The sequence below is a fragment of the Nyctereutes procyonoides genome, unplaced genomic scaffold, assembly GCF_905146905.1.
Source record: "Nyctereutes procyonoides isolate TBG_1078 unplaced genomic scaffold, NYPRO_anot_genome, whole genome shotgun sequence".
NCBI classification, from domain to species: Eukaryota; Metazoa; Chordata; class Mammalia; order Carnivora; family Canidae; genus Nyctereutes; species Nyctereutes procyonoides.
The window spans coordinates 10,504,470-10,519,807 of NW_026575140.1; the positions used below are offsets into that span (position 1 = coordinate 10,504,470).

The 15,338-nt window shown below is 42.2% G+C and overlaps 1 protein-coding gene across 3 annotated transcripts in view; it reads left to right on the plus strand.

Annotated features, from left to right (window-relative positions):
• Nucleotides 1-15,338, plus strand: part of ZFHX3 (zinc finger homeobox 3) — a 246,768-nt gene that overhangs the window by 214,753 nt on the left and 16,677 nt on the right. For all 3 annotated transcript variants that reach the window (XM_055305892.1, XM_055305891.1, XM_055305893.1), the window contains 3 exons: nucleotides 3,059-3,192; nucleotides 3,347-3,547; nucleotides 15,211-15,313. In XM_055305892.1, the coding sequence (XP_055161867.1) occupies nucleotides 3,059-3,192; nucleotides 3,347-3,547; nucleotides 15,211-15,313 (438 nt within the window). The remainder of the gene's footprint in view (nucleotides 1-3,058; nucleotides 3,193-3,346; nucleotides 3,548-15,210; nucleotides 15,314-15,338) is intronic.

Consider the following 15,338-nt stretch of genomic DNA (forward strand, 5'->3'; position numbering starts at 1 on the left):
ACGTCGGTGCCATGTCTTGATAGGGATCAATATCGTAATGCCTGGGGTTAAGCTAGGAGGGGGGCTGTCAGCCTAGTTAACCTAACTCTTAGGAGCAGTCCCCACATCACCCAGGGAAACACAATGGGATTGTAACTGGGTGTTAATGGAATCTATTACAAGAGTGGCACAGCTTTATCTTCAGGGAATGAGCTAGTGAGCTGCAGGTGGCTGATGTCCACTTCTAAACAGATGAGATCTAATAAACAGTGCAGGGTGTCCAGGATAGAAGGGAGATGGCCCCAGAAGTTTTTACACCAGTGGGTTCAGTATTTCATATAATAGCAGGGCTGATGTGTTACTGCAGAGAAAGAGGAATGAGAGAGAAAGTGCTGATTTTATTTTTTAAAACACTTCATAAGACACGTTAGCTTGAGCTCACAAAGGAAGGTTTAGAATTCCAGAGCAGGGCAGCCTCCGTGGCTCAGCGGTTTAGCGCTGCCTTGAGCCCAGGGTGTGATCCTGGAGTCCTGGGATCGAGTCCCACATCAGGCTCCCTGCATGGAGCCTGTTTCTCCCTCTGCCTGTGTCTCTGCCTCTCTCTCTCTTTGTGTCTCTCATGAATAAATAAATAAACTCTTTAAAAAAGGAAAAAAGAAAAAGGGTAATAAAAGTTCCCTGCTCCGTGCAGGGGGAAGGAATAGTGGCTTCTGAAGCCAGAATTCTCACCTCTGTAACCTCATCACAGTTCACTGTGCATGGCACATTGAAGGAAGAGGATGGACTCTGGTCAGATGAGCAAGCTGACACCACACTCAGCTACCCAGTGTTTGTCTTGCAGTTCCCAGTGAGTGAGATGAGTTGGCTGATCTATCCTCTGCTCATCCACTCACGCAGCAGTGCAACTGTGCAATCGACCACCTTTCCAAAGGGGGTTAGTAGCGGGCTGATTGAGAGCATTTACAGGATAGTGGTATGGTCCCATAAGAGAGAGTGCTGTTTTAGGTCAGGCAGACTAACACAAAATTGGGGACTGAGTGTTTGGAATGGCATCTCTATCTTGGTTTGCCTCTAGTGGAAGGAAGAGCAAATAGCAGCTCTTTCCTAACTCTAAGTACAGCCGTATTCAATGCCTATAGGTTGCAGGTGGAAATGGGGAAGGGGAAAGGATGGCTATAACAAATAAGCATCTAAAGTATCTCCTGATGCTTCCACTCACCCCATCAGTAGAATGCATTTGAACTATTAATATAGAGAGGATAACCAATAAGCAAAAAATGAAAAATGGAGAAAAAGGAACCTTCTGGGAGTGGGGGGTGTTAAAGTCCCTGAACCATTAGTTAAGGACTCCTGTTGTGGGAGTGTTCAGGTAGGAGCCCATGACACCGTGAGGCCGGAAACCTGCGACATGGGGTTCTTTGAGGAGCCGAGAGATGGGAAGTGGGCCGTGGGGAAACTGGTCTAGAATGTTACAGCACCTAGTTAATCGGCAGCCAGTCCATCACATTAAATATCCAGCCGTCATGTATTACCTTTCAAGTGAAAATGAATAACTCCCATTAAGAGCAAAATGGGTTTGAAGTCGATTCGAGACAGATTAAAGTACTGTTATGAATGTGTGTGTTGGGAGGAGGAGGGGTATGTGTATAAAATGCTTGTCCTTGTACTTTTTAAATAATAGATGCCCTACAAACTTATGTAGACCAGGTTACCAAGATACTGGGGTTTAAAGGTCACAAGATGTGCATTCTGGGAAGAGCATCAACTTCCTGGAATATTTCCTGCATTTAGCAGTTTTTTAAAAAAATTATTTGGGCCTTATGATTTTAATGAATAAAATTGATTTTCTAAAATTGTTCATTAAAGCACACATCTATAATGACAGCATCTTGGTATCCGTGTCAGAACAGATTTCAATGTTGAGTGTAAAGTAGAAACACAAGCTAGGTACTAGACTGGGTGAGACAGTCAGCTGTTTCATGAAAGGGCAAAAATTAGGCTTTCTAAACCAGTGGCCTCAATGCTGGTCAAATTATTTTTCAGTGAGGGGAATGGGTATATATTTCTCACTACCATTTTCAGGATTTTAATAATCATTTTTAGCAAAATTACGAAAAATGAAGTTGTATCCAAAACAAGTGAACTAATCTTCAAATACGGACCAGGTTTTGGAATAACCACATCTAACCATGTTGGTTGGGATTTGTGTTTACACTGGAGAAACCCTATTTATCCTGGTTAAACCCTTAACCCAGCAGTTTTTTCATCAGAATCTTCCAGATCCTTTTCCAGAGAACTCCTCCTACCTATACTTCTGTACCCACTGTTTATTACTTAAGTCTCATGTGACTCTCCTCACTAATTAGTGTTTTGGTTTTTTTGGTAGAATCGGGTTTGTTTTGGGCAAGCAGAGAGACCTTCCCCCGTACCACCTACTCTGAAGACAAACACTGGTGCCTGGAGCATTGGCTAGATTTTAAGTTGGATTCATGTCCTACCTGTTCCATTCTCCAATTACTTTTTCCCCAAAGCAGGTTACTAAACCCAAACTTGATTTTTCCCCCCAAGTATTTGTATGCAGAGATCTGTGTGAACCTTTCTCAGGTCACATTTATTGGGTCTTCTGTGATGTGCTGTGTGTGATTCCAAGCACTGGAACAGTAAAGGTGGGAGCACGTAGTTGATCACCTCTGTGCAAGCGAGTGTGTCTGGTACTCAAGTTGACTGGTGGTCGGCAGAGCAACTGGGTGAGACTCTCCCATCCACTCTCAACCCTACTGCCCTCCATGGGCCAGCAGGATGTGTGTTGTTTGGGGGAGGTCAGTACACTGAATTTAGATTAATCCACCTCAGAGCATTTTAGTCCATTTCTTTATCTTTCTTCCTTAGTGAGGAAAGAGGAACACTTGCTTCTTTTCCAGCATGCTTGAGAAGTCAGCCCGGATGCTCATCCTACTTGAATTTTGGTGTTTCAAGAAAATCCTGTGCTATAAATGAATGTTGATTTTCACCCAACACAAACCCTCTGGGAGCTGGCCTGGCCTGGCTGCTATATCGCATCTTCTGCTTTTTCTTGCAGCGTCGTCCAGCCAGGCAGAGAAGGAGCTGACAGATTCTCCTGCAACCTCCAAACGCATCTCCTTCACAGGTAGCTCGGAATCTCCTCTCTCTTCAAAGCGACCTAAAACATCAGAGGAGACCAAACCAGAGCAGGTGAGACCGGAAGGGGCCTTGCTGACGGTAGGGGGGAGGGGAGTGTTTTAGACACCAGCGGGGAAACAGACTCTTGTGTGGGTGGGCTTGGGGCAGACAACAGGCACTGATGGGAACTGAAGATTCAGCCCGAGGGGTGGGTGTGTCCCCACAGATGTACCAGTGTCCCTACTGCAAGTACAGCAACGCCGACGTCAACAGGCTCCGGGTGCATGCCATGACGCAGCACTCCGTGCAGCCCATGCTCCGCTGCCCCCTGTGCCAGGACATGCTCAACAACAAGATCCACCTCCAGCTGCACCTCACCCACCTCCACAGCGTGGCACCTGACTGCGTGGAGAAACTCATTATGACGGTAAGGCAGCCAGCAGCAAGACCCGTGGCTTCTCTTTTCGCAGAGGTCAAAGGCGACATAGGAGCGTGGACAAGATCCTGTGTTGTTGGTTGAGAAAGCTAGTATAGAGTTGGAGATGTCAAAAATGATCCTAGTTTTGTGACCTTTGTTCTTCTGTATCTTCCTTAAACGTGGCACACCATGGTGTGACTGTGGCCAACGGCATAAATATGTTTGTGTTCTCTACTTTCCCTTATTATCCTCCCTCCTGGTCTGGTGCAGAGGTCTAGATGAACTAACCATTTACATGAAGAAACTGTTACTTGGACTCTCCAAACTTTCATAAGGAGGTTGTGTTCTTGGTTGCTCTTAATCTCATTTCATCCTCACAACAGCCTTGGTTAAGAGTTTGACCTGTTTACATTAACAACAGAGAAAACCGAGACTCAGAAAAGTTGGCTAACTTGATGGCACTTGTAATGTCAGAGTTGAGATTTGAACCCGTATTTTCCAACTCTGAGTGTGACCCTGTAATGTGAGAGTTTCTCAAGTGGATACTTTGATTCTCAGAACAGGAGGATGGTCAGTGGGATAGCACGTGTTGATTCATGGATAAGGGCTTTGCATTTTGAACGTGATGTTGCTGTACCTATAAGTTTACCGTAAAGATTTAAATCTAATTGTACTGTGAAGACTTTTCAAAACACTACAGGTGGATACATTCCTGCTTTTCTCTCTATGGTAGGGCTGCTGTGCAAGCCCATTCCTGATCACTAGTGGAAAAACTACCAGAGAATTATTATTCTCACCTCTAACTTATTTCAACAATAGAGTAATAAGTTAATTTGATTGCCTTTTTGTCTGAAGATTCCCAGAGAGGTATTCTTTCTAGGGAATTCCATGTTACAATGTGCAGGTCACAGATACATAACCTCTAGGCATTTCCCATTCCATTTGATTATGCAAGATTAATGAATAATGTTCCAAGTGATGTTTAGTCATGAGGTACATACAATTGATAATGCATCCAGACAACTTTAGCAGCCATTGGGAAACCTGAAGGTGACCTAGCATAAGTTTCATTTCAGAAATCTTTTCAAGTATAAATTCACTTTCCGTGGATATTTTCAGATAGATTGGTGAATATCATGAGAAGATTGTGAGTGGAAACCTTTTCCTTTGATTGGATGAGTTTCTATAGGTATTGGCATTCTCACCAGCCTTGGAAATAACAATGGTTATTTCTCAGGCCTTGTCATACTTCCCACCAATGGCCTGGAACCACAGGACCTGAAGGAACAGGAGATGTGGGAAACATTTTCAGTACCTAATGACATTTTTCTTTTGCTCAGCTGAGTATTTCTCCTGTTTAATATGAATCTGGTCTAGGAGATGTGGGTTTATAGTAATCCATGAGCTTATATTAAATCTGTAATCTGTAGTAACTTGAATTTATAGTAATCTTTTTGGAGACTCCAGTGAAAGTGATTCTGTAGCCTTACTGAGTTATTCTCTGCACAGTAAAGTTGGACAAACTCTGTTAAGACCACCATTGAGGATTCTGCATATACAAAATTGTGTGTACAATGCCAGGAAGCTGAAGAATACCGTCAAATTCATATATGGAACCAGGCTAATAAATCCTGTTCTAGAAGAATCCCTGACAGCATAACTATGGAGGAAAAATGTACTCCCTAAAGGGGTTACACTTGGTACCTTTTACTGAAACCCCTGTGTACCTCATCTTCCCACAGCAAATAACAGGAGAGTTTTCTATAGAAGTGGAGACTTACGTTTTAAAATTTTAATTACAGTATAGTTAACAGGGTTATAGTAGTTTCAGGTGTACAATATAGCTATTCAGCAATTCTACACGTTAACTCAGTGCTCATAATGATAAGTGTATTCTTAGTCCCCATCCCCTTACCCCCATCTGGTAACCATTAGTTTGGTCTCTATAGTTAAAAGTCTTTTTCTTGGTTTGTCTCCCTCTCTTTTTTCCTATTTGTTCATCTGTTTTGTTTCTTAAATTCCATATATGAATAAAATTGTATTTGTCTTTCTTGGATTTATTTTGCTTAGGGTTACACTCTCCAAATCCATCCATGTTGCTGCAAATGGCAAGATTTCATTCTTTTTTGCGGTTGAATAATATTCTGTTGAGTATACATATCACATCTTCTTTATCCATTCATCTGTTGATGGACACTTGGTCTGCTTCCATAGTCTGGCTATTGTAAATAATGCTGCAGTAAACATAGAGCCTTGCAAATTAGTGTTTTTGTGCTCACTACCCAGTGGTGGGATTGCTAGATTCTATTTTTAACTTTTTGAGGAACCTCTATACTGTTTTCCACTTTGGCCACTAGTTTGCATTCCCACCAACAATGCACAAATGTGCCCTTTCCTCCACATCCTCGCCAACGCTTTCTCTTATGATTTTGATTGTAGCCATTCTGATAAGTGTTAGGTGGTATCTCATTGTGGTTCTGATTTGCATTTCCCTAATGATGAGTGATGTTATGCCTCTTTTCATGTGTCTGTTGGGCATCTGTAGGTCTTCTTTGGAGAAATGTCTGTTCATGTCTCCTGCCCATTTTTTAATTGGTTTATTTTGGGGGGGAGTGTTGAGTTCTCTAAGTTCTTTATATATTTTGGATACTAACCCTTCATTGGATATGTCCTTTGTAAATATCTCCTCCCATCCAGTAGGTTATCTTTTGGTTTGTAGATTGTTCCTTTGCTATGTTAGAAGCTTTTTATTTTGATGTAGTCCTGATAGTTTATTTTTTATTTCCCTTTCCTCAGGAGACGTATCTAGAAAAATGTTGCTACAGCTGGTATCAGAGAAATTACTGCCTGTGCTCTCTTACAGGATTTTTTTAAAAAAAGATTTATTTATTTTAGAGTGAGAGAGAGAGAGTGCAGTGGGAGGAGCAGAGAGATGGAAAGAGAGAATCTCAAGCAGACTCCCCACTGACCTTGGGGCTCCACCCTGACATTATGACCTGAGCCAGACTCAAGAGTCCAACACTTAACTGGCTGATCCACACAGGTGCCCCTCTCTTACAGGATTTTTATGGTCTCAGGTCTCACATTCAGGTCTTTAATCTATCTTGAATTTATTTTTATGTATGATGTAAGGAAGTGGTCCAGTTTCATTCTTGTGCATATTGCTGTCCAGTTTTCCCAACACCATTTGTTGAAGAGACTTTTTCCCATTGGGTATTCTTTCCTGCTTTGTTGAAGATTTAATTGACTGTATAACCATTTCTGGGTTTTCTGTTCTGTTCCATCGATCTGTGTGTCTTTTTTTGTGTGTGTGCCAGTACCATACGGTTTTGATTACTACATCTTTGTAGTATAACTTGAAGTCTGGAATTGTGATACCTCCAGTACTTCCTTTTCAAGATTGCTTTGACAATTCAGGTTTTTTTTGTTTGTTTGTTTTTGTTTTGTTTTTTTTTTTTTTGTGGTTCCATACAGATTTTAGGATTGTTTTTTCCAGTTTTGTGGAAAATGCTGTTAGTATTTTGATAGGGATTACATTAGATTTATAAATAGCCTTGAGTAGTATAGACATTTTAACAATATTTGTTCTTCCGGTCCCCTGGCATGGGATGTCTTCTCATTTCTTTGTGTTGTCTTCAGTTTCTTTCATCAGTGTTTCATAGTTTTCAGAGTACAGGTCTTTCACTTTTTCAGTTAAGTTTATTCCTAGGTACTTTACTATCTTTGGTGCAATTATAAATGGGATTATTTTAACTAGAAATGTATACATTTCTGAAAAGTGTGCAAATTATGGGAAATGCACTGATCATAGGAAGTCACTCTGCTAGCAACAAGAGAAAGTTGATGGATTCAGAAGCAAGTTGAAAGTTATGAGAAATGTAATCATATAATAGTTTCACTCTTAAAGGTACATATAAGGGTGATTTGCTATTCTCTATGTGAGAAGATGGAGTTACTGCATGGCTGTCAGTATTGAATTGGCTTTTCAAGCTATGTGGATAGTTTGCAGTGAAGTGAAAAAGCATTTCCACCTTGATCCTTTAGTTCAGCAGGAAAAGATGAGCAACCAGGGTTAGAGGGGAATTTGTGGCTGTAACTTAGGGTGAACCCAGAATCCTGTTTGAAGATTGCAGTTTGCCCTGATGAATCAAAACAGATGTCACTGTTCTTTCTTTGGAAAGTTTGGTGTTATTTTTTTTATATAAATTAATTTTTATTGGTGTTCAATTTACCAACATACAGAATAACACCCAGTGCTCATCCCGTCAAGTGTCCCCCTCCGTGCCCGTCACCCATTCACCCCCACCTCCCGCCCTCCTCCCCTTCCACCACCCCTAGTTCATTTCCCAGAGTTAGAATATAAGGGAAGGGAGAAGAAATGTGTGGGAGATATCAGAAAGGGACACAGAACATAAAGTTTGGTGTTAAAATGGAATTTTCAATTGTTTTACAACTAAGTGATCATAATAAACTTGTGGTTAAAATCATGCCCCTGGAGGGTATTTTACTGTAATTTTATTAGAAAATTGGCCATGGGAAAGTATTCGTTGGGCTTTCTGACTATACATCTGCTTGTTCCTGGTCAACTGGAGTGGGAAACTCTGAAAACAGCATGATGAGAAATGCCCCTCAAATCAGAGCTCCATTTTTAAAAACACATCATCATTAAGGAATAGCCAGTGTATGGTCATTCATCCTGCAAGAGGAGAAAGTTATGTCTGCTTTGTCCCTGAGTGGCTAGGATGAATGTCAGTGAGAGGAGTGAATTCTCCTTCCTTGCCAACTGGTTTGACTGTTAGCTGTGGTCACCTTGCAGAACAGGAAAAGCTGGCAAAACCCAAATAGACAATTCTTGGTAGACATTGGGTATGTCCAGGGTATGTAAAGCTATAAATTCTGATAAACATTTTCTGCTGTCTGGGTCCAAGGTCACAGGATTTGGCTTGAATTGGGTTTCAGTCCTTCTAAAAGTAAATTTCACCCTGATAAATGGAAATAGATTACTTTCTACACAATGTCTCTCCGTTCAGTTGTAAATGGAGAGTGTTTTGAGGAGGCTTCATTTAATAATACCTTATCAGACAGCTTTCAGGAACCTGCAGTGTCTAATATGTCTGTTGCTATGGTAACAGCTGCTTGCTTATGCTCTGCATCTCATATCTGTGTCTTCCATGGGCCCCCTTCTCTTTACCAATGAAGGGGCTTGAAAAATATTCTCCACTGGGAACAATTGCAGCTCTGGTCCTCCACTGTGGAAACTGCACCCGCAGCACCTCATTCCGCTTGGCCTATGGAAGTAGACCTCCAAAGAGTGTCTTTATACACGTCATATGAAAGAAGGAAATCTATAAAGCCTAAGGGCGATGAGAGAAGTGCCCCTCCTGACCTAACCGAGCAGGCTGCACCAGTGTCAGCTCCACAGAACTCTCACCTACTTACAGAGAAGTTAAGAGATTTCAAATTGCCAGTGAGGACTAGGAGCTGCTTTTCTGTGCCCTCATTTTCCTACTCTTTTGGGGAGGGGACATGGTTCTGGCCCCTACATAAGAATGGAAAAAGACCACCTATCATGCATTTCAATACTCTTAAATTATTCTAATTGATCACTATCCTTCTAAGTGACAGGACATACCACTGGGCTCCTGGAGTATAATATAGGGAAATTATTTTTGTTCCTCAGTCACTTAACAAAATATGATCTCATACTGGAGATGGGATGGGTTCCTAAGCAGCCCAGGAACACCGTTTTTCTGGCCCTTTATCTTTTCTCCCTTTGGTAGTTCTTAATTATCCTGTATTTTCTGACACACACAGATTTTCCTTCTCTGCTCCTGGCCCTGCACTGCCTGCAGTTTTCTCTCTCTCTCCCCCCACTCAGGAGCAATAGTTTATCTCCTGTGATTTTTTTTTTCAGTCATTTTCTGTGCCTCCCTGTGCATCTCTGAGTTCCTGGGACAGGCTGGCTGGCTGCCCCCCCCCTCACTGGGGCAATGGGTAGCCACTAGCCCTGGGGCTTTTGCACCTGCGTGGGTACCGCTCTCACTTTGTCTCTATCTCAGAGGAAGGTAATGAAAATAATCGGGCTTCATTAATTCCAAGCCCTGTGAGATGATAGCCATTTGGAGCCTGTTTGCCAATTAGATGGTCTAAATTAGAAGTGACCTTGGTATACTGCCACTGCTTGCCTCTCTGAGTCTAATGAAGCTTTTCTCTCCAATCCATTCTCCTTCTCAACTCTTTTCTGTTGCCCTGTTTGTATGTGTGTGTCAACTGCTCCTGTGTTTCCTATTCTCCTGCTCACCTCCTTATTATTATTATTTTTTTGTCTCATTCATAGTTTTAAAAAACTGGTTAGGACTGTGTTGGTTTCTGGCTCTGTAGGGTTTTTTCCCATGAGTTTTAGGTTAAAGAAAAAGGATAGACAACCACATAGAAGACATTTAGAAAGGAAACAAGCAGAAAAACTAGGCCTTCTAACCTCTGTGGTCCAGTGCCCAGCCTGGCACATTTGGAAAATAGTAAAAAGGGAAAACAACTTTGAAACCCTGCTGCCAAGAGGTGCTCTGGTTCAGCGGCTGCAGAAATACAGAGAGCAGCTAGCAGGCCCAGCGGCTGGCTAGGTGCAGAAGTGCACAACCCACCTTCCACTGTAGCCTTTAGATACACCGCTAGCTAGAATGTTTAGCTCTGGAAGCAGTTGGGTTTTAGCTTCATTTTTTTAACCTAACCATTTCCTTACAAGGATGTAGAGACTGGCCAGGTCTGTATCAGGACAGCCTGTCTGAGGCTTTCTCTTTTCCCTTCCACCTGAGGTTCTTCATTCTGTTGATTTTCACTGAAAAGTCAAGAATGTGAGGCTTTCTTGGGAGTCTAGGTTTTGGAAATGAATTTTTTCACTTGGAATAGTGAGCCTTTTAGAAAGATACCCTAGTTAGGTGAGCAATGTCAACTAAGGCTGTAGGGTTGAGGGTCTCAAAGAAACTAGATTCAACATATTTTCTAAGAAAATACCTTTGCTTTCTAGCATGTGGAACACATTGCTTGTATCGATCTAACCTGAGACAAGGTGGCCTTGAGAAGTCAATTTGCAGGGACAGACCCATGAGAACTTAGCATGGTATATGTACCTCTTGACTGCTCGGGGTGCTGTATTTGACCACTCCACATCCAGGACAGAAAGAGATGATGGCTTCTTATAACTCCAGCTGCTTTTACCAAGAAAGATAAACACTAGTGGCCCCTCCCACATGTCATAATGGGGACCAGACCCATATCCAAGCCTCTTGGTTTTATAAGGAGTGTCTTTGGGGCTTTAGGGTCCACTTACCGGATAGAAACCTGAAAGGCATCAAATCGTAATCCAAAACAATGGTGAACCAAACAGCGGTAGGAACCTAGGTATTTATGAACCTAGGTCACCTCTGGGTGACTAAAGATCGTTAACTTCAGTCCATGGATTTTCCCTTAGGGAGCCTGTGATTTCCTGAAATTATCTACAGTAGTCTCTGTGTGAAAGTATTTCTTCAGGTGTCTGCAGCCTTCATCAGATTTTCTGAGGTTATGATCTCTGGAAGGTTAATTATTCTGGCTTGTGAGTTTTTTGGGCATAAGGACAGTGTCTCACTGTATCTTACAAACATGTAGTACAGGGACCCTGTACAATATATAGTGAATGACGGTCAAATGGATGGGTGAGCAGAATCACTTGAGGCCCCTCCTTCTCAACACTAAGTTGTTTTGAAATTGCTTAAGCTTGAAGACTTTTAGTATCAGTGTGGAATGCTTTTATTTCTATTGTTATTTATGAGAACTGTTTATACTTGAAGATTTCTAGCATCAGAACTCCACATTTCTCTTACATACATGAGACCTGTAAGTTAGAAAGATACCAGAGCTACTGTTTCCCAACTCTCAGCACCCCAGCTCAGATGATTGTTTTTTTCCTATATTCCCATCGACTCTGCATACTCTGAGGAGAACATATGTGGCATCTAGAAGATTACCATGGAATTGCCATTTGCCTGGCTAAGGCCAGTCTTGGAAGACCCAAATTCTGAGGAAATAATGGCTCTAATCAATTGCATTTTCTTACTAGAGCAAGGTTTGTTTTACTCTTGGTTAAATGTTTGTTTTTAAAGATTTGAGAGAGAGAGAGATTGTGTGTGTGTGTTTGTGTGTGCACGCGCGTGCATGCATGCAGTACATGCACATGGGGGGTAGGGACAGAGGGAGAGAGAATCCCAAGCAGACTCCTTGCTGAGCACAAGCCTCACCATGGAAGACTTGATCCCAACACCCCAAGATCATGACCTGAGCCAAAACCAAAAGTCGATCACCCAACCAACTATGCCCTGTGGGTGCCCCAAAAGTCTGTTTTAAACAGTCCCAGGTCCCCTCTATACATTGAGTATTGGGGACATAATTTAACATATTTTATGTTTACGAGTGTACAGATTAAGAGAAGAATCCATCTACATGGATGGTATAGTGAAATGTAGAAAGTATAGTTGTGTGTATCCATTATATATTGTCATCTGGCCAAACCTGTAACTTTTTGTTTGGCTTCTGAGCCTGGGATGGAATAGAAGTGGGGAGAGAGAAGACGGAGGGAGGAAAGAGTGTTTCCATGCATGTGTTTTCTTTGGAGAGGAAGGTGATGCCATCCAGTTATTGCACGGCTTCTGAGCTTTGGCCGCATCTGGGATGGCTGTGGTTATGCTGCAGTCAGGTTGTGTCCTCTTGTACACCTACATGCTCCAGTGCACCTAGCGAAAGGGAAGGTCTTCATGGAACTGTGCGTAGTACACTTGAGTGACTGCCCTTCCCATGACCTTCAGCTGTCCATCAGATGCTGTGGCTAGAAGAGTCTGAACCTTCCACACCATTTGGTAACCAGATAGGACTGGAAAACAAGGGGGATGCCAAGGCAAGTGTTGAAGGAACTCCATGTTTGGCAACTCTCCTTTTCCTTGGGGAGCAGAACTCCTCCATGAGCTGTTGGCAGAACTCTATGGCTCTTTACAAAACCTGCAAAGTTTGAGTGAAAAGCTTTGGAAACTCATAGGAGAGGCAGGCCTAGACAAAGGCATGGGAACTTTAGTGTCTGAGGATCACCATGGGGCCCTCCAGTAGCCTGTGCAAGAAAGAGGCTTCCGTTCTCAATCTCTGTTGAGACACATGTGCCACCAGAATTTCTAGATCCTCAGGATTCCCTTTAGGGACATTCCTTTTTTCCCCCTGGGAATTTCTTGCCCATCAAAATTTTATATACCAAACCCTTTTAGCCCCCAGAGGGAATTTGGGTACACTGCAGATAAGAAGATGCAGGTAGATAAAAGTAATTACTTAAACACATATGGGGCAAGACTTACAGGTTTGGAGGCCCAGATTAAGATGCAGAGGAGCATGTGAGGTTGATGATTATATTTCGGGAAGAGTTAATTGATGGAAGGTGAAGGCAGACAAAGAACCTCTGCTTACTGCCTTCTTGAATCCCAATCAGGAATTATGATTAAAGTCGCGGCGAGACAACAGAGGGCTGATGAATTGGTGTCTTTTTTTTTTCTTTTTTGCCGTCATTCACACTTGATTGACTTCAACCTTTCAAGTGCAAAAGTCTCTCTTTTCCATTATTATTCATAGCCATCTGAGTTTTTCTAATTAAAGTGTATGAAAACAATTACTGATCCGTCGTACTGAGTCTGTTAGAGGGGATGTCTGCCTTACTGTAATGCGTATAAAAAGCCCACAGTTTTCTATAATGATGTGCAGCTGAGGTGTTAGATAATTTTATTCTTTTTTACTCTGTAGGGCTTTTTTTTTTATTTCTCATGATTCATTTTTCATAATTCCTAAAGATCCCTGGAAAGGACTGATCCTGCAGCTACAACCGAGAAAGGAGGTGGGGGGGAAGTCTTTTTTCCTTTCCCTTTCTCCCCCTCCTGCCCCCAACCTCGTGCTCCCCCTTGGCTGAGGACTATAAATTAATCGGTGACCTTTCACTTCTTGGATTCCCGCTGGACTCCCCAACCATACTGGTCAGAAATGCTTTCTATTAAAAAGAAAATAGATGGAATGAGTTTGGCAATCTCTGCTCCATTCCTAACGATTCATCAACAGCTAGCCTTAACCAGCTGCTGACGAGCTTTGTGTGAGGGTGCAGATGTCTGTGAGCAGGAATTCTCTGTCACACACATTCACCTGCCATGCACCTGCTCTTCAGAAACACAAGCTTTCTCAGAACCTTTCTCCATAGTGCCTGTTGCTTAATTTTTGTACCTACAATCATCTGGGTTGCTGAACCCCTAAATGTACTGAGGAGTTACCTTTTTGGTGTTCATGGGGACAGCTGTCTGGGTTTCCCCTAGCACTGGAGCCTTTCACCGATGCTTCTAGGGAACATGTCAGCAAGCTATTTTGAGCAAGTCCAGGATCTTCAAACCATTAAAAATTAATACTAATTTATTTAATTTTGAGCAGTAATCTAGATGTTCCAATCTTTGCAACAGCAAATGAAGATATTATCAAGATACCTGAGTTTGACGGGAAAATTATTCCTTCAGGTAGGGCTGGACACCATGTAGAAAGGTTAGTGGTGTGAGTGAAGTTTCTGTTCAGTTCATTTCTCAGACTGTCATCCAACAGGAGACCATTTCTTATTCATTTAGCAAGATCATCACCTACTAGCCTTCCACCCTATAGCAGGCAAAGGAATATTACTTCTTTTAAAATGAAGAATCTTTCATTCTTATGTTGAATTTGAGGGCTGCTTTTCATGTAAATGTGGAACAAATGGTAACTTCTTCAGACAGACTTCTGGCCACATGTCAGAGAAGCCTAGAGAAAAATATCCAAGGATCTAACCTGATCCAGGCTGATTCTGGAATTGCCGTATTAGCAAACAAACAATAGCCATGGTCAAGGTGGGGCTGCCCTAGTGTTGAATGCTGTGCAGGGCACCCTTTGTGGCTGGGACACTGGCCAGACGCTCCCTCTGATGCTGAGCACCTCAAGCAAAGATTCTAGAAGAAATTCTGGTTGAAGTGAGCTGTAAGAAATGTCATTTGCACTCGATCTAGCTTCTAAAGGGTTACAAAATGTTGTTTCCTGGAGAATCTGCCAATGTGTCTGCGTGTCCTTAGCCTTCTCTTTGTTCTCTTCTTTTCTTCTTACCCCTTCCTTCGCTCTTATTCCCCTCCTCTTCTTGCCTGAATACATTTTGAAAACAGTACTACAATGCTCCCTGCTTCAAGATTACAGTGTACTTTACTAGGTATGATTTAATTAGGGCCCTTATTATGTTTTCAGCAGCTTAAGGTGGGCCTTTCAACTTATCTACCTAATTGGTTGCACAAGAAGTTTCACAGCCCATGACAAAACATTGTCAGTGATCAAAGTCAAAATTCTGCATAAAGGAAAAATATTAATAATAAGATTATTCTTCAAGTGTGCACTGCTAATTATGTCCAGAATGTAACCGTAGAAACACTTTTGACTGATGTGAGCTTTGTCTAATAAACATGAATCTTCAGTGAGCTATGAAAAGTGACACTTCCAGCTTTACACTGGTGAAGGCTAATTTTGCTTATTAAATAATTTTTACACATTTCCCTATTTTGTGTTTCTTTCCTCTCCATTTGACTCTCCTTATTTCTCTGCCTCTTACTCCTCAGGTGACCACCCCTGAGATGGTGATGCCCAGCAGCATGTTTCTCCCAGCAGCTATTCCAGATCGAGACGGGAACTCCAGTTTGGAAGAGGCAGGAAAGCAGCCTGGTTAGTGTCATTCTTGACGCCTAGA